The sequence below is a fragment of the Perca flavescens genome, chromosome 12, assembly GCF_004354835.1.
Source record: "Perca flavescens isolate YP-PL-M2 chromosome 12, PFLA_1.0, whole genome shotgun sequence".
Classification (NCBI taxonomy): Eukaryota; Metazoa; Chordata; class Actinopteri; order Perciformes; family Percidae; genus Perca; species Perca flavescens.
Genome location: NC_041342.1, coordinates 223,151 through 243,140, shown reverse-complemented (window position 1 = coordinate 243,140; position 19,990 = coordinate 223,151). Strand labels below are relative to the sequence as shown.

General features: G+C 40.8%; 1 protein-coding gene across 2 annotated transcripts in view; it reads right to left on the bottom strand.

Annotated features, from left to right (window-relative positions):
• Positions 1-879: 879 nt before the first annotated feature.
• The window catches only part of esyt2a (extended synaptotagmin-like protein 2a), a 105,135-nt gene continuing 86,024 nt past the window's right edge, over positions 880-19,990 (bottom strand). The window contains exons 15-24 of one of the 2 annotated variants that reach the window (XM_028592643.1): positions 17,499-17,561; positions 15,857-15,931; positions 15,050-15,136; positions 14,756-14,905; positions 13,952-14,373; positions 11,202-11,300; positions 10,977-11,108; positions 10,748-10,853; positions 10,399-10,448; positions 880-2,943 (exon numbers count right to left, since the gene is read on the bottom strand). In XM_028592643.1, the coding sequence (XP_028448444.1) occupies positions 2,898-2,943; positions 10,399-10,448; positions 10,748-10,853; positions 10,977-11,108; positions 11,202-11,300; positions 13,952-14,373; positions 14,756-14,905; positions 15,050-15,136; positions 15,857-15,931; positions 17,499-17,561 (1,230 nt within the window). In that variant the 3' untranslated portion in view covers positions 880-2,897. The remainder of the gene's footprint in view (positions 2,944-10,398; positions 10,449-10,747; positions 10,854-10,976; positions 11,109-11,201; positions 11,301-13,951; positions 14,374-14,755; positions 14,906-15,049; positions 15,137-15,856; positions 15,932-17,498; positions 17,562-19,990) is intronic. The other variant, XM_028592644.1, reaches the window with a different exon arrangement.

Genomic DNA, 19,990 nt, shown 5'->3' with positions numbered 1-19,990 from the left:
AGCATCGTGATATGCCACACCTATGAGGTGGATGGATTATCTGGACAAAGGAGAAGTGCTCAATATTTGAGAGAAATAAGCCTTTTGGGTACGTAGAGCTCTGCTCATGAAAAATGGGGGCAAAAACAGAAGTGTTGCATTTATAATTTATAATAAACCACCAAAAGGTAATCAAAAAAGGGCCCACAGCTCACTTTATGCTCAGGAGATCCCATGTAGGTTAAAGAACATTATTTTGGTGAATTTATTTTTAATCAAATAACCACACAGCAAACCTGAGGCCATGTAATATTCTGCTGCAGGAATACTGTACAAAATGCTCAGAGTGGGGTGATTAATAGTTGCCCAGCAGCTCATTTTTGAGGACATCTGGTCCTTATGAGGATAGAAATACCCACATAGTCTCACACATTTAAAAAACCCACATGCCACCAGTCAGAAGCATACTCTCAAACTTTCTCTTTCTCCACCTGCACAGTTCTTATTTATGACAAACAGCAAGAGATGACAAGTACTGTGCGTGTGTGTGTGTGTTGTCTCTTGACACCAATATCTGGAGGAAATGATTCATCAAAATATTCCAGTAGGAGGAGCAATCATCAATCTCTACAGTTATACAGATGACACACAGATTAATAAAACGATATCACCAGGCATGGACCCATACAACTGAGAAAGCTACACTAAAGTAATTTAAATTAACAATTGGATGTGTCAAAATGTCCTCAAGTTAAACAAAAGACTAAATAATTTGAAGCAAAAAAACACTCAGACATTAAGACAATTACAGAATCAGCCTACTATCACCTTATATAGATATATCAAGAATTAAATTCCACCAGCCAATAACATATAAATAAAAATAGAGTGGTCAGATGCCACAGTGCTGCACAGCTTCATGCTGCTATAGCCAGCTAAAGCTCTTTATTTGTTTTAATAAAAGACATTTAGGAGACATTCTGAAACATAAGAAACTGTTGGAGCATTGTCTTGGTTCTCTTTATACATGGTCTTGTGAATCTTAAGGCACAAGATAAATTAACATGACAGACAACAAACCACCATCCAGAGAAGCTCTCTAGTCCAATGTCTTACATACACAGTGGGATTCTTACAAAATCAAAGTCAAGACAAAGAGGGAGACAGCTGCAATAAAACACATTAAAAGACACCGTTTACATACATATGTGTAAAATACTTTCTTGATGCTTGCAAAGATCTGTATTTGGGTTTTGAAAGTCAAAGGTCACACAAGCCTCCTCTGTATCAACACTAGATCGCTACTCTTTGGCTTTGAAGGGCCACGTAGACAACATATGTATTTATTTAATACAAAGGAGTCTGTTTTCTATGTATTGGTTACTGATTTCATCCCTTTATACACGTGATTTAAAGCAAAGCAGCGTTTAATGTGCATGAAAAAAAGTGTATGTTACCAAAACAAACAAAAGGTAAAAGTAGTAGTAGTAGTAGTAGTAAAAGGTAGTTTGTTCAAATCAGACACATGTTAAAAATGACACTAAATGACTTTAGTTAGTTAGTTAAGACTAATGTTGATTCATAACTCAAAATGAATGTAGCGAAAATGATCGTGATATCAACCAATTACCTAAAGGAATAGTTTTGGAAAATACCCTTATTTTCTTTTTCTTACAGATAGCAGAATGAGAAGATGGATAGAACTCTCTGTTAAATATAAAGCCAGCTGCAATAGATTCGTTTAGCTCAACAGAACGACTGGAAACAGCTTTGCTATGTCTAAAAGTAAAATCCACCATCACCTCTCAAGCTCACTAATTAACACTTTAAACCACAAATCAAATAGAATGTATTATTCTGTGAGATTTTTTGAAACTTTCAGACATATTAAAGCTAGCGGTTTCCCTGTTTCAAGCCTTTATGCTAAGCTTACCAACTCGTGGCTGTAGCTTCATATTTAACATCTTCTCATCGAACTCTCACAAGGAGGAAGAAAGACAACATAAATAAAGGTTATTTATATTATTTAAAGACTTGGCACTTTAATGTTTACATTTTTAATTATATTGTTAATTTAAGATAAAAATGACTTGCTAAAAAAACGAGGAATTTAGGCAATGTTTAAATTACAACTAAGAATAAAAATGATCCCCAATAGATAAAAACACACTGATGTGCAAATATATTCAGTTTAAAAAAAACAGAACAGGTAAGACTTAACAATGACCTTATTTCAGTGTAACAAGTGTATTGACAGATGGAAAAGAACTGAAAAAATGGTACTTGTATTGGATTTAACAAAATACTTTGTTAATACACACATTGCAGTGGAATAAAGCAAAGTAAAGCTGCATTAGCAAAACCAACGAGGGTTAAATGTTAAATACTCATCGTCTTTCTCAGGACCACCTGCCTGTTCCGCTTCAATCTCCGTACAGAATGTTTTTCATTTAAAAAAAATTAAAATTAATAAAATAAAATGACAAAAAAATCGTTTGGCCAAATAAGAGCCCACACCTCTCACTTATCTCTAGAAGGCACCATCTGTTTCGGCCAGCATCATCCTTTATATTTACAAAGTTGTACATGGTCTTTATGCAGAAAACTGCTGCAACAGCAAAAAAATAGATTGTCTTCCTCTACAGATGCTATAGTTTCTCCTATTAATATGAAATATAGACTTACACAGCAGTACATTATGTAACATAGTATTTTACATGTCCTAAACTCCCTTTAGTCTATCAGCCTTTAACTTCTTAAAGGGGAGGTTTGCCTTGCGACTGATGTGATTAAATGAATGTCAAAAGCTGCTGTTTTATTTATTTTTGTACACATAGAATAATGAAAAAATAAAAGCCATACTGTAAACTTAAATGTGGCAATATGATGGTAGTAATGATGACGATGATGGCTGCCGTCTATAGTTGGTGAGGCTTCGTCAGGCCATCTTCACTCAGCTCATACCTGCAGGAGGAGAAAGAGGCTTTCATTTTAAAAAACTTCCTTCCTAGAGCTTCGTCCTTTTCCTTTAACTGGCTCTGACGTCAGTGTTTAGTATTACATTCAAACTCCCCGAGCAGGGTTTCAATCAAATCACAGAGTTCATAACCAGTGAGTTTGAGCAAGCAAATAGCAGAACTTTTCAAAGGATTCAAGTACTTCATTTGCTCTACCTGGAGCAGCAACTGTGACACTGAAAACATCGTGCTGCAGCTGAGCATGACAACATGATATGTAGCCAGTGATTATACCTGCAGCCAGACATGTCTCCTCTCAATCTATTGGATCTCTACAGTTTGGAAGTTGCTCAGTAACAAATGGCAGCAGTACAATGAAACAGCTGCAGGTATCACCTCAAAATAATATTACATTTTTCAGGCTTAAAGGTTCATTCCTGACCTTGAAAATAGCACTTTATGGAGATGGTTATGTGTTAATATATTCATGTAATATGACATGATACAGAGACATAAAAAAACAACAGCTGGTCACCGAAATGTCATATTTAGGTCACATAAATTAACGAGTTTTGATAAGAACATTTTTCACCAAACATTTTCATATTGATATCTATAAGTGAAACATATGTTAGCATATGTTTTTTTTATTAGAAAAAACTTTTTTTTGATTCTCAAAAGAGAGAGACTTTTCTACTTCAAAGACCACCAAAAAACGTTTCTAAAACTAATTTTCCATAACAAAGAATGATTTTAAAAAAAACGTTATGGCTCACAGTTGGTGTTTTCTTTACATCATATGATGTCGCCTCGTTATGTTGGTGCACATTCTTTTATCATGTTGTTATTGTTAAATCAGTTTTCTGCAGAACTCTTTCACTAGAGATGCTATACTGTGAAGTTTTGCACATCCCCTGCAAACATATTTTGCACTTCCAATTTTAAAACAGCTATATTGTACATACTTGGTTATAGTATAGTTTTTCATATTTTATTGTAGTATTTATTTTCTATACGACAGCATATATCAGCAGCAGAAACAGCAGCCAGGCTACCAGGCCAAGCCTGTATGTGCAGTATAAATGTGATCTTACTGAGCTGATAGACTGGGTGAACATGTCGGCTAAGAGGATGTCCATCCGCATTTCCCTCCACCTCTGCTCTGACTTTTCCTGTGTTTCTCGGTCTTATCACAGCAGTGAGCCTCAGTGGCTATGATGTCGGCAATTTGGACACTGCTCACCCATGGCTAGTAACGAACATCATCACTGGGAATGCAATATTATGGACTGTCTCTGCATGTGAATATTGTTCGATCCGACTGTCCTACTCGACTAGTTTTGGATATCTGCTATTCTCCTCGTACATCTGCTCAGATAATAAGCACAGGGGCCCTATGCCACAATATCAACTCTTGTGGTTACCTTTCTGTTACAAAGATCACACAAACTGTTTAGTTGCTATGCTTTTACTAATCCTGGTCTTTCCACTGCATGTAATACACCTGATTCTAAAAATATGTCTGGGTTACATGTCTTACATGTTACATGTGCTGATGTTATTTTTATTTCTGAAACTTGGCTCTCCAAAACTATACAGGATAGAGATGTGGCAGTTCATGGTCTAATATTTGTTATTCAGACTGTCCAAGAAAAGTGGGTGGTGTGGCTATATATGTTAAATCCAGTGTTCCCGCACAAGTCCTGCTCTCTACATCTGTGTCTAAGCAGTTTGAAAGTTTAGCTACAAGTATTGATTTGTCTGGTGGTCAGTTTTTAACTGTTGCCTGTTACAGACCCCCTTCTGCCTGCTCTGACACCTTAGCGTCATTAGTGCAGCTTCTATCTCAACTTATAAATTAAAGCTGCGAGCAGCGATGGACGGGCCCTCGCGCCTCTGCGCACGTCGGGGTTACTGGCGGACGCCGCTCCTTGCGACTGTGCATTTGCGCGGCACTCAGACACCGCAAATCGTCACCAATGAAAAGGGAACTCACTGCTGAGTTCAATGATACCTCACACAAGACTCTACGTCATACACTTCATTAGCTGTGAAAGGGGGTGTGGCCAAAGCATAGGGGGCGGGGCAAACCTTTACCAATAAAAAAAGGAACTTCCTGCTGAGTTCATTGACACCTCACACAAGACTCTACCTTAAACGGTTCAAATGTTATGAAAGGGGGTGTGGCTTGAGTAAGTGGGCGTGGTTAAAGTATAGGTGGCGGCTCAGTATCACATGTAGACCACACATTATATGTTTTGTATGTAAATCGGATGATGTTTGTCATATAAGGCACATTTCCTGTTGCCAGCGGGGGGCACTATGACCAAAAGTCAATATTTGCCTAGGCCTGGACCCTTGTCAATCATGAGAAATTTCGGTTTAAAAAATAGTGTTTTAGACAACTAGCTGTAGTCTCGCGCTGAAATCCCGTGCGAATTCAGTTGTAGCATGAAAAAGTTAAACAGCAGTGTGCAGGTTGGAGGAGCGTAGTGTGTGAAGAGTGAAGATCGGAGTTGTTCACAAGAGAAGAACTATGGAGAATAAAGAAGATATTGAAGACATGGAAGAGGCTTTTGAGTTTGATGGTCGTCCTTATTTATTCAAACCCAAACAACTCCGATCTTCACTCTTCACACACTACGCTCCTCCAACCTGCACAGTGCAATTTACCTTTTTCAAGCTACAACGGAATTCCCACGGGACTACGAGACTACAGCTAGCCATTTAAAACACTATTTTACTGTACAGGGCACAAACATAACTTGGTCCGTTTCCTTGTAGTTACATAGTCACTAATATGGTCATAACCACAACAGTGCTCAATTACCTATTTTTGAGGGTGAAGTAAAATACAATTTTTCGCCGCGAAGGCTTGAACGGTCTTCTGGAAGACATCCACCAGACCAGCGGGCGCTCGTTGGATTGTTGTCGGCCGCGTGAAGCCAGGAGGGCGGGGAGGAAGCAGAAGCAGGGACACCGGCCGGGCCTGCTAGCTCGGCTAAGGAAACCACAACGATCAACGCTGACAAGACTCCTACTCACCAACGCCAGATGGATCACACACAAAATGGATATATATTAGGGATGCACCGAAATGAAAATTCTTGGCCGAAACCGAAAACCGAAAAAGAGGAAACCAAGACCGAAAACCGAAAGAAATTATGCCAATTATTAGTACCATTGCATTTATGGCTATGACTGTGTACTAACTTTACTGAAATCAAGGCATTGCAATTGTATAAATTAATATTAAAGTTTAATTAAAAAAATATCTAGCAGAAATATGGCTACAATCTGATAGTCACATACAGTATATAGTAGCCTAAGAATAGAATAGGTTACCTATTGTTATTATTATTATTATTTGAGGTCCTTTCTTGCAGGATTTCACTGAACATATCAGACAACAAGGGTGCATGCTCCTCATCTGGTGCAGCGAGACGAGTCTTTTTTTCTACGCTCTGATCTCCTGCTCCGTGCGCGCTCCGTCTCCGTGCGGGTTCTCTGCATCCATCGCGGCCTGGATCATGTCTCGTGGGCTCTGCTTTATTTCCGCATCCAAGTAATGGTCTTTATAACGCGGATCAAGTACAGTCGCGATGAAGTGCAGAGGTTCTGGATAGATCTTACTGAAACGTGTGCTGACCGACTCTAAGAGCGTACTTTTCATTGTTTTCACTCCGTGGTCCGTGCTTAGGAGACGCTTTGCAGGTGGAACGGTTAGGCTACTGACACACGTGCAGGTCGCGGTTTCTGTTTGCGTCATCACAACATTTCGGCCGTATTGTTTCGGTGATAAAAGTATTTCGGTGGCCGAATATTTTCGGTGGCCGAATATTCGGTGCATCCCTAATATATATGCTACAAATACACACGGAACTGCTGCGTGATGATTATTACCGAACACACTTATCATGAACACACTCACTCATCCCAGACGGCAGCTAGCAGCTAGCAGCTAACAGGGTAGGTGACTTTAAACAATGGCCAAGTTGCTAAACGCATCTTGTTGTCATGTAAGGGCCCTGTTCATGTTGCACAGACATTTTAATTGCATTTTGTGTCTGTTAAGAGGCACAAAGACACTCTTTATCTTATGCCCCCATAACTGCCGTTTTAGCTAAGTGGGAGCTCTGGGCATTAGCTGCAGCACCTCCGTGTTGCTAGCACCAATCCGGCTCGTTTTTTTTTCTATAGACAGCACTCACATAGGTATAGCGATCAAGATTAATGTAAAAATTGCCTGGAGTTCTCCTTTAAAGAGTACTTGTGGTCTATTAATGTTTTATCTCCCCATCAGTCTGGCTTCAGAAAACAACACAGCACAGTAACTGCCTCCATTAAATTGTTAAATGTAGGGGTGTCGAGATACCAATAATTCAGTATTCGGTGTCAATACCAGTAAAACAACACGATTCCATGTACTTGAACTTGAAATATGAACTTCTTTATTAAAATATTTGAAAAATATCAAAATGGCTTGACAAGACATACAAAACATGTGCAATAGAGCATAGAACAACATAATAAAGTGCAATTAATGGTCATAGTGCAACTACTAGTGTCCCCAGACACATTCCAGACTTCCAGGCATCTTTTCAAAAGGTACTGTGCAAAAACAACAACAGGGTTTCTAACAGATGCGTGACCAGAGACATTATAAACCCAGGGTAAACACTGGAGATGTATTTGAAAGATGGAGACAGCTTAGAGCCCAAAAAGACAGCGAGTTGGCTGATTTCCTCCTGAACAGGTAAGTATTAGCTTCAGGCTAATTTATCACGGCTACAAGGGACTGGCATTTTATGTCATTTTAACATTTATGTACTCACATTGAATTATATAGCTAGAGTAACCTGAGTTGGTTACTCACAAAAACAATTGAGACACAGCCAGTAAAGTGATCCGTGCTAACGCCACCATGCTAACCCTGCTAACTGCTAACTTTACTGGAGGACCAGGCAAGCGGGCCACGGCTGTTTACAACGTGTAGCCTGTTCAGCGACCATAGCCGACAACGGTGAGTTATTTTAAGCCAAGAGAGGGGGGGCTGTAAATCAGGAAGAGAGGACTGTGAGTTTACAGTGAACGTGCAGTTTTTTAGGTCGGGTAGAATCTATCTCCGTTGACTCTCGTTCATATTTTTTCTAAAGATATGTCCCATAAGTAGAAGGGCGTGACTTTGGCTTGTTGGTGACCTCCTACTTCTGAATGTATTGACTGGAACACTGAAGCGTATACTGCCCCCATCAGTTCCGGAAGAGGCGCAGCACCGATGCTGCTAACACTGGCATCGGCGCTTACGGCGCTTCAAAAAAATGGGCATCGTCTGTGTTTTGTAATTTTAGAACCGAAAGGTATTGCAAGTATCGTTTTTTGTTAAATGATGTTGTGGATGCCTTGAACGCCAAAAAATACTGTGCTGCACTTCCAAAGCCAATACTGTAGATCATGTCAGAGGTTCTGGATATAGGCTTTTCAGACCAGGCTGTTGGCTGGTTTGTAAACTACCTTTCATGTCATAAGCAGTGTGTGCATCTTAACGGTCTCTCGTCCAGTTAAACACGCATCCAGTCAGTGTCACCAAAGGTGTGCCGCAAGGGTCAGTTTTAGGACCCACTCCCTTCACAACTAATGTTAACAATGTTGGGTAGAATGATGCATACAGTATGTATGCCGATGACAATTGTTTATTGTCGTGCAAACACTGTTGCCCTGGTCTTTGAACATCTGCGGGCCGCATTTGACGTTATACAGTCGCACCTGTTCCATCTCAAACTGGTGTTAAATGCTGACAAAACAAAGGGTATGATGCCAGCAGTTCCCCCGTCTATTACATGCACACAAGCAAAACCTTCACAATGGTTGTGGCAACTGTGGGACCGTGTGCCTCCCGCCTGCCTCCCGCCTGCCTCCCGCCTGCCTCCCGCCTGCCTCCCGCCTGCCTCCCGCCTGCCTCCCGCCTGCCTCCCGCCTGCCTCCCGCCTGCCTCCCTGGTTTACAATCATGGCGGTTTTTTCCCTCATTCTTTTTTTCATTCACTATTTTTTTTATGCCTGTTCTTGACTTGATGTGCTCTAAAATGATATTCCTGTTTGTCAAAAATAAAAAAATTGTTACACCGTTAACATGGTTATGTTAGCGCGCACTGCGAGAGTGCGAGTAAGGAAGAAGGGGACTCTCTTAACACCAAAATATAATACAACTATCTATGTGGCTATTTTGGCACGTATTTCAGCACCATGGACAAAGGGTGTATGTCCACATTTAACACATGCACACACAGCAAGGCACACAAGAACACGCACGCACGGCTCTGCACACAAGGCACTCCTATCCAGTTTGTAGCCTATATAATATATATATATAATACCTAGGCATTTTTATTGATGATTATCTTTATTTTGAGTTACTTATCGAACATCTTTTACACCCCCAACCGGCCCGTCAGACACCGCCTACCAAGAGCCTGGGTCTGTCCGAGGTTTCTTCCCAAGAGGGAGTTTTTCCTCGCAACTGTCGCACTGCTTGCTCTTGAGGGAATTACGGTAATTGTTGGAATTGTTGGGGCATTGTAAATTATAGAGTGTGGTCTAGACCTACTCTATCTGTAAAGAGTCTCGAGATAACTCTTGTTATGATTTGATACTATAAATAAAATTGAATTGAATTGAATTGAATTAAAGAAAGTGAAGTTGAAATCAGGGTTTTTCTTTCTTAAGAAATGCTGTTTTTTATTTAATGCCAGGAAACATTCTTTCCTCTCTTAGGTTATGGTGACATTGTCTACATGAATGCCTCTGCCAGCTCTCTGCAGAGTTGAACGCTGTCTATCACGGAGCACTGAGATTCTCACTGGTTCCTTTTTTTTTAGTACTTTAGTGTTTTATGTCTACTTGGCACTTTCGTTTAAAATATTGTATGTAATATTTGGTAAATATTGTTAATACTATTATTATCTGTTTGTAACTAATGTTGTTCATTATCCCAAACAAATGAGCCATTGTAGGAAAAAAATTTAAAAATGCCACGAGGGAAAAGAGGATAATATTCCAACAAAAAAATTTGTGAATTTCTTCTCTAAATTAGCCACTTTAATCCCAGAGAATATCCAAGTTTTTTCCTCATGAAATAACGACTTTAACCCCCTTTCCCTGGCTCCATGATTATTATTATTTTCCTACAATGGCCATAATTCTATTTTTATGCTCTTGACTGTTGCAATACTTTGCTTTATTTTATTTGCTTGCACTAAAAAATTCTTTTAATGTGAAAACTTACAGAATCAGAATAGGATTTATGTAAGTAACACTTAAGAGTAATTTGCCTTGGTGGTTGGTGCTCACCTGGTAATGATTCTGATCCTGATACCTTAAAAGTGAGCTTTGTGAGAGTGGTTTCACTTGATTGTTGTGTTATCAGATCGTTATGAATGAAAAGTGTGAAATCAAAGACTAACCATTGTGTCCAACCCTTAGCGCTGTCCTCATGGGTCAAATCCACCAGCACCTGATGAAAAAAAGCAGTTTTCTTCACTGACAGAAATAAAGACTTAATATAAATGACTGCATTGATTTAAAATATTACAAGAAAAAAAATCTTGTCATATCCAGAGTAGATGTTTTTGCAAATTAAACACTATTTTAGTTTTTAATCTAACTGACAGATCATCAAAACTCAAGATTTAAATCCATAAGAATTCATCATGAAAACAAATAATTCTATCATGTTAAAATACATTCACTTCAAGACAGTTCCTCAGGGTTTAATTAACATCTAGAATATGCCAGCCCAGCTAACGTTTGTACCTTTCCCAGAAGGCCTTTGTGTTTAGAGAGCAGACCTCCACCATTCTTCACTGCGACATCTAGAGTCCGCCTGTGGAGCTCCACGAGGGAAACACTGAAATCAAACCTGAGCAGGCAGAGACAGGAAGAGCACACAGCACATTTACAACTCAGCCGCTAAAAACTAACAAAACTGTTTAACAATAAAGTTATCTAACAACACATGTGAAAGCAGAACAGTGGGGCTCACGTCTGATCGTATACTGGGTTGAGGGTTTTCTTGAATGTGTGAGTTTTCCTCCTGCCCGACCTCCGTTTGTCAGGAAGCAGGTAGAGGCGGACATAAGGATCTGAGCCATGATCAGTGAACGCTATCAGGTTTCTGTGGCGGTAAAACAAATGATTATTACTTAAAACATTCACCCAATACAGAGAGTATTTTTGGAAGAAACTCCTTGCTCTTATTTGTTCGTACCTGCAGCCGTGAACGACCACAATGAGTTTGTTCCTCTGGGAGCTGTGTCTGACTGTCAGCTGGATCTCACCCAGCTGGGAATGACTCGGGCCCGAACCACTAGAGCGAGAGAGAGAGAGCGAGAGAGAGAGAGAGAGAGAGAGTGAGAGTGAGAGAGAGAGAGAGAGAGCGCAGTGGGGTTAACACAAAAAACAGCACCTCATGTTTAATCCTGTATTATGACTGTTGTGAGAAAGTGTGAAGTTACAACTAAAGAGCAGTCAGGTATGTTTCAGATCTGTAGAAATGTCCTCTCAAAGAATAGGTATTGTGGGTGTATCACAGCCTGATCTATCTTCTTCCTCTGTGCCATAGAGCTCCATTGTTGTTAAAAACACATCACTGTGCCACACTGTTGCACTGGGTCACATTTTCTTTCATTACCATGAACACACACACTAGTTTTTTTTTAACTCAATCCCACATATACCGCCCTGCTGCCACAAAAACGTACTAGAGCACCAAATGTGGATTAATCCGCCGCTTTAAATAGTACTTTTTTCTACTGTTTGTTTGATCAAAATTACAGTGACCAGCTGTTTTAGAAAATCACTGAGCCTTTGTTTTTAAATAAATATGTATGTGATCCTTTTTTTTCTTTACTTTTACATCTTCAGTAGGAACCAATGGGTTTGGAACCAATTGTCACAGACAGGGCAGAAGAGTCAGGTTTTGGTCTTTTCATGGGATTTATTAGAAAAACGGCAGCCTTACTGTATCACTTTCTTTTTTCTTATGGTGTATATTCACAACAGACAAAATCAACAAGTGTTGGCACTGTGGGCAAGCCCACAGAGCAATAGAGTGTGATCTGAAGATGACCTGCAAGAGCTGCAACAAGAGACAACTCGTCCTCTAAGAGCTGAACAGGATGGCAGAAAAGGGCCAAGACAGAGCCCCACAGGTTGAATGCTGTCTCCTGAACACAGCAAAGACAACATGGAGTACGGAACGTACTGTTGAAGGTCAGAAACGTATTGCTATGCAATAGAGATTGAACCTTGGAGTCATATTCTGTCCTGGACGACGGCTCAGAGAGGACAATTCTGTTGCATGTGGCTGTCCGTGACCTTGGATTTGAAGGCCAACCTGAGGACATGCCCCTCAGAACCGTGCGCCAGGTTCTCCAGGTCCTGCATGGAGTGGTAGTGTCTTTAACTCTGTCTCCTGCATCCCAGCCATGCAGATTCTACCAGATCAAGAGACCTTTCATGGCCAAAGAACTTGGGACTGGCTAAACACGTCATCTGAGGAGGAATCAAAAGCCTTAGTGGACAAGCTGCAGGCGCTTCTGGCAGAAGGGGGTTTTGAACTGCGCCAGTGGGCAAGCAACTGAGGAGCAGTCTTCAGCCACCTTTACTCAGATGCCAGGCCAGAAAGTTCTGAACTCTGGATAGCGCAGGGCCAGCCAGATGGTCATGAGTCAGCACTCAGACTTTATTGGCACTGCCAATCTTAATAGCTCAGAACCCAGACCGACCACTTTAAGCGCCATCTACAAGGTATAAGCAAGCAAATATGACCCCATTGGTTATCTGGTGCCATTCACCACAAGAGAAAAGGTGATGGTGCAACTGCTTTGGGCAAAGCATAGAGAGTGGCGCGATGACCTGCTCCAGGCCTGGAAGGAATGAGAGAAGGAACTGTCTGAGCTTCTGCCCATCACCCTTCCCAGAGGCTACAGCTGCCTTGAACTGGACACCCTAAACAGCCTGAAGGACATTTACATGTTCTGCGATCCTTCGGAGAAGGCTAACAGGTCTGTAGCCTACCTCATAACTGAGGTCAAGGTGGCCTTCCTTACCACAAGGTCACGTGTAGCTCTGAAGAAAACAGCAGACTATCCCTCGTTTGGAACTGTGTGCCGCTCTAACAGGTGCCCAGCTAGCCTCAGTTCTCACCACAGAGCTTACTCTGCCCATACTGTGCTCACTTGGCTTCTTTGGATTTCTGCCAATTCAAAGTCTACATGGGTACTCTCGTGGTCAAAATACAGGAATTGACTGAAGGCAGAACCTGGTGTTACATAGACACGACCAACAGTCCAGCAGATGATACCAACCAGGGGAACAAAATTGGTTGAACTAGGAGTACAGAGCTGCTGGTACCAGGGGCAGTGCTTTCTTCGCAAGGCACCAGAACAGTGGCCACAGACTCCACCATCTGCTTACCTTGAGAGTAAAGAACTCACCAGCTCACACAGCTACCCCGAGCACTGTGGCCAGTTGGAGGGATCTCCCAGATTACACCTGGAGCAGACAACAGAGTCAGGACCCCTACCAGCGCCCGTGGCCCTTATCATTTACCTCCCTGTCCTGCCAGACTAGAGACTCATGTCTAGATTGTTCAGATTTCCAGGGTAAATCTGGGTTGGCGGTAGAAAAGGTCCAGTTTTCTGACTTTTTATAGTGATGTGTGTAACCCAGAACAATCACATCACACTTCACGTGCAACTTCATAGTCAATTTCATGTTCAAACTGTCATTCATCTGGCATCTCAATAAATCTTCCGGGATCTCAAAGTCAGATATCTCTGGTTCAAGTTCTTCCCGGTCACCATACAGTGGGCAAGTTTTTTAGTTAATCAGTTTTCAGTAGTTTTTACAAATATTTTCCACAGACAAAGATATAGAAAAATGTGTTCTACACAATGTTAGAAAGATAATCATTAGATGGACAGATAAATAGATATATGATTGGTTGATAGATACTTTTGCAGCTGCTGGAGTCTCTGCTGCAGCTCCTGAGCAGCGAAGGGGTTGGAGATGTCTGAGGCAATGCTGGGCGTTGGCTCTTTGCCTCCAACCAGGTACTGTTGGGACCCAGAGATAGCCAGATTGGAGGTGCTCCTTCCGGTCTCTGCCAGGCCCCGACCTCCTCCTCTTCCTCCACCCTGCCCCAAGTCCGTGCTTCCCGGAGACTTAAAGGGATCGTCGGCCTCCCTCCGCCGGTTGAGCAGGTCCTGGGCTGACACTGAGGAAGAACGGGGGGTGTCGGATGTGGAGGAGGAAGGCACAGGGTCAGAGGAGACAGAGGGCCGTGGGGTTTGGTTGGAGGAGCTGTTCTTGTGGACCTGTAGGGAGGACGGGGTGGAGTCTGAGGATGAGGAAGTGTTCTTATCCAAGCACAGCACCTGAAATAAAACATGTACAAAGAAAATGAGACAAAGGTTGACAGTTTTACAAGAATGATGATGAGGTCATAACCAACTATCATTCTGAATTTGAGAGATGATATTTTTTACTTTTATGCCTTTTCTAAGACCCATGTTCTATTTGAACTACTGGTTTTTTTTCCAAAATAAGGTGAGAAAAAATTAAACAATTTCTGCTTCATTATAATCTTTCCAGTAAAAGGACAATTTCTGAAGCCACTTTGGGAATCCCAATTTGGGATTTAAAAAATAGAATTCTAAATGCTTGGAGCTAAGCCACTTTGGCAACCCCTGCAGGCTGATCTAATGGCGCCATGACAAACCACAAATAGTTTTCATCATCTACAGATTGTCTTCCTACCCGCAGAGCCATCTTCATCTTCAGGGTGCAGCTTGGTCCGGAGTTCTTTAGAGGGAAGCGCTGGGTCAGCGTCATGTCTTTTGCCTCCAGCAGGCGACTCAAAGGCAGTGATAACGTCCCCATCGAACACTCGTGCTTTTCATCCTTCACCTAAAACACACAGCGTACAAAAACATGGGATGCTAATGGGATATTTGTGAGTCACAACTCATATGGTCAAGATTTAACTGCTTATAAACATGAAACTGGAGCATCAATAAAATGATCAGCTAACAAAAGACAACACCTCCGTACCTCAACCTCCAATTCTTGGCTTTTGGGGTTGTGAATTAGGAAGGTAAATACTTCCTCCCACACAGGTTCATTGGTCTTATATCTAGTCTGGAAGATGACACAAAAGAGATGAGTTAGAGGGAAGGAAAAACACAATGGTCGAGGAACATATCAAGGGATGTTCAAAGACTCGGCCAACTGCAACTGTAAAAATCTGTGTAATTGAAGTTATTTTGAGGAAAAAAAGTCTTGTGAAAATGGCACTATGTCTTGTGAAAATACCAAAATGTATGCAGAGCCAGCCAATTGCAATTATTAGTAATTACAATATTAGTCTCCCACCAAATGTGCGAGGGGCTGCACTTAACTGCTTTAGGAGACATTTGATAGCTTTAAGTAATTAACCAACCTTTTGCAGTCAAAGTCTTTCCAAATTTCAACAGTTTCAAAGTGTCTTAGCAGCCAATGTAATGTTCACTAGACAAACTAACCTCAAATCATCTGCTTGCTTTACCAAACAGCTAACATATAGTCTGTAGGCGGAGGGTAGATTTTTTAGCTTTCTCAAATGTATTGTTTTTGAAAGTATAGTTCAACATTTTGGGACATACACTAACACTTATTAATTTATTATGCGGGTGTAATTGGAAGATCAATATCAATCTCACGTATGTGCGTTCGGTACAGAGCTGGAGTAACAATGTTGTTAGCCTAGCTTACCATAAAGACTGGAAGTTAGCCTGTTCTGCCCAAAGTGAAAAAAAAGATGCTCCAATGCTTTTTGAGATATGAGGAAAACACAAGATTCATATCACACTTTGGTCTCACCTTGCTCTCGTAGGACTTGTGTCCCACTGTGAACTGGACAAACGGACTTGGAACGCTGGTCACTTTTTTACCAGACTGCAAAAGAAGAAAAACTGGTTTTACAAAAACAAGAAAGAATGATATGGCGTCAGGTTTATATCTTGCGAGTGCGTGAAACAAAACTAGGGAGAGGGAAAGAATGGCACCTGCACGTATAAAACTAAGCAGCACGCACCTGCAAGTGTCTGCTTTGCGAGCGCCTGAGGGCATACACGCTCTTGCAGGGAAACTCTGCTCTCAAAATTGATTTCTGATTGCTCGAAAAATAGTCTTTTGACATTTTGCCATGCCTATGTATGAACCCATGCCTCCAACATTAGAGCTAACGTTAGCTTCAGCTAAAATGTTTGTAAGCCTGGCCAGCCAGTGTCAATTAGTAACAAATAAAAAAAAGATGCTGTGATGGAGTCAGCGGCATTTATAACTTTTGCTTTGGTCAAGATTAGGCTTAGCTGAACTGTTTTTGCGTAATATAACAAAACTTAACATGTCATTTATCTCTAAAAAAACTTGAAAATGTGTATTAGACATTTCAGCACCTGATGGCAAAATGTGTTACTTTATATGGGATGAAGTTAAGAGGGAAAAGTAAAAGTTTTTAATGGCCCCAAACCAGGAAGTCTGAAAAACACACCAGATTAGTTTTAAAGAAAAGATCAATTCATAGTTTCAGAATGAAAAGTGTAAGTGTTCTTTGGTCAACTAAGTTGTTATTTAGAACATACATTGTTAGACACAGTGCACAGTTTTAGTACACAAACATGATTATTGGAGTTGGTTTCCAAACAACAGTCAGTAACTTCAGTTTCAGCAACTGAGATGGGCCACAGAGCCTCTAAATGCTTCTTTCTTATTATGTTGAATGAGTTTTGTGAACTTTGGGTGTGAAAGTGTAGAAACTACGAACTAGACAACTGTTTAAAATGTACATGGGCGATATGTCAATATTACAGCAAAAAGCGTCCGTAGTAAACTAATGCACACTAAACTACCAAAATTCAGAATTAGACATTCTGTATTTATGGCATTGTTAAATGACTTCATCTCTGTGCTTACTTTAAACTACAGTGCACTATATGGCCAAAAGTATTCAGACACTTTTGTTCTGGGGCTGTTTATCCTGGTTTGGTCAAGGCCCTATAGTTCCAATGAAAGGAAATCTTACTGCTATAACATACAATGGTAGTTTAGACCACACTGTGGTTACAACTGTGTGCCCGGTTTTAAAATGACAATACCTCTGTGCACAAAGCCAGAAATGGCTTTCCCAATTTGGTGTGGAAAAGCTAGACTGGCCTGCACAGAGCCCTGATGTCAACCCCATCCAATACCGACTGTGAGCCAGACCCGATCCCACAGCATCAGTGTTTGACCTCACTAATGCTCTTGTGTCTGAATGGGAGCCAATCCCTGCAGCCAGGTTCAACATCTGAATCCAGAAGAATGTATGCTGTTACTGATATTTAGGTGTCCACATACTTCTGGCCATTCTGTACAAATAGGAGTTGAATGTGTGAATATATCAACCTGTGTGAACACCTGTCACTGTGTTCCCCTGTATCCCTCCTCGATGTCAGAGAAATATGGGTGTACAGGGCATTACCTTGATGGCCTTAGTGACCGAGGCCTTCTTCAGCCCCGCTTGGTTGAACTCTAATGGATTGCGCTTTGATTTTCCCCCAGGGACAAGGCAGGAGAGAGCAAACAACACACACAAACACACAAACACCAGCAGGTTATTAGGGAAAGAGTGGCATGCAGGGAGGAGGATTAGGAGAAAGACAGAAGACACCAGGACCGCCGGCATCACCAAACGTTGGGACACGATTTAACAGACAGAGAGACAACATGGATGATCAAATGGTTAATGCCATACCCCATTTAAACCTGGACATGAGGTCAAAACTAGAGTCCAACAAATACTGGAATTATTAATTTTTACAGTTAAAAAAACATCTAATAAGGATATACAATACTGATTGCAAACTATATTTAACTAAACATGTTTTTGCTAATTATCTCTCTCAAGGTACATGTCCGCATTCTGGTAGCGTCACGGTAACTTTCCAAAGACTGGCCGTTGAGTTGCTCACTCCTCATTTGCTCAAAGTTGAGGTCCAGGGTACTTTATGTAAATCAGGGTCGTCCAGCTTGACTCGCTGCCTCTCGAAAACTCAAGAAAATCTTTTAAACTGACCGTTGTCAATCTAGAATGAAGACAGATTGAGCAACCGCACAGCTTATTTCTCACATAAAATGTTTTCTGAATTTCGGTGAACTATGGTTGTAAAATAAATGAAAATAGCCAAACGGGCCGCCATGTTGGTCTGTTTTCTGAACCAACAAGTGAGGCATTTGTCCAATCAGGTGCCGCCATCACGGTTGTAGGAGGGTGTAGCCTGTTTTCTTTGCTTTTCATTGGTCATGGAAGAGAAATTGATAAATGCTGGTAACAAGCCCAGTAAGCGTCCAATAATGGGAAGGGGGCAATCCCTCCCATCAAAAAACGTTTAGTAGCTTATTTGTGCGACATTTTGTGCATCCTGCATAGGAACATTGTACCTTTCAAAATAGTGTCTTAATAATGTGTTGACATGTGAATAAACTGAAACAGAACTGAAACTCTGAAATACAAGTACATTTAGAAAAATGGAAATTTAATTATTTTAAATATCCACTATAATTTTAAATAAAAGTATATACTATATTTTAATTGCGTAGATTGAATATACAAAAATTTGCAGCTTATAAAACAATTTGTTTTGTCTGCATACAGTATATTAATGCCAATACAAAATATCAATATAAATAAAACCGATCCCAGTTAAAACATATTGGTTGGACTCTAGTTGGAATACCACAGCATTAGATGAAAGTCATGAGATAAAATGGAGAGAGATTAAATGAAGATCCAAGGGAAAGAATAATTCCAATCAGAAAAACGCTGATGTGTTGTGGTGATAATCAGGTGACATTCACAGATTTCTCTTAGTATCTATTCTACTGACTGTCACTTACTTTGAGAATGCTTTGTTTCATTGTTTGTTACATGTTATGAAAACAAATGTCAATAAAAGAAAAATTAGATCACAAAAAAAATATGATGTTGGTATGAAATGTATTGATTTAAAGCCGCCTACACATGATCTGAGCAGGCCGTTTCATTGTTTTCCTATGGGGAAAGCTGGGCCGCCCAACTAGGTGCAGCACTACCCTTGGTGTCGAGCACCACTCGGAACTGCCACCAAGCACTGCGCTCAAAGTTTCAATTATTTTAACTTTGACCTTGATGACGCTGACCTTTCAAGGCTCAACCAATTCCTGATTGTTCCTGCGCTGGGCTTTGCCTCTCTGCTCTGCTCCCTACCTCGTGGTTTTGCCGCAGATCACATGTGGGCGGCTTTACACCCAACACGTTCCATTAACAATACATTAAACCTCTGGTGTCGGACGCTCGTGTTTTCATCTTTATCATCCGATCCCACCGGGAAACATAATGAAAGTACGTATGCTAAGACAGTGAGTGACCTCAAGGTTAAAAGTGTTAGTGTGAAAAAATGCTAAATTATATTAAAATGATATATTCAGGTAGTTTTTGAAATGTGAAAAATTTTAATTAGTGGTTAGAGAACTTCATTTTTTCTTCCCTCCTGTTCAGCTCTGATCTGAAATGGATCAACGTCAGATCAGTGATAGGATCCAAGGTGAAGGTGAAGATTTTTAAACAATACACAGACTTTTTTACAAGTGAGCGGTTAAATTAAAGGGGCATTGACTCATCAGTGACACCTACTGGCACTCAGTCCAAATTACATTACACATTTAATTGTTAATGTCATTTCCTGTCAAAAGGTCTGTGTATTTCTTGGAGCAGTATCCATCCATGTGCTGAGACTGATGGGGAAAACCTGTTCACACACAATGGATGGCTTATACAGGAAGGTTGGAGGGAAAGCAATCCACACAGAATCCCCCCTAGCTGCTCTTAGTGATCAAAATGCATTCCTTCCTCTTTGAATTCATCAGAAATGCACGGAAGAGGACTGGGCAACATGTGGAAACATTTATTTGAGTTCTGCGTTTGAAGTCAGAATT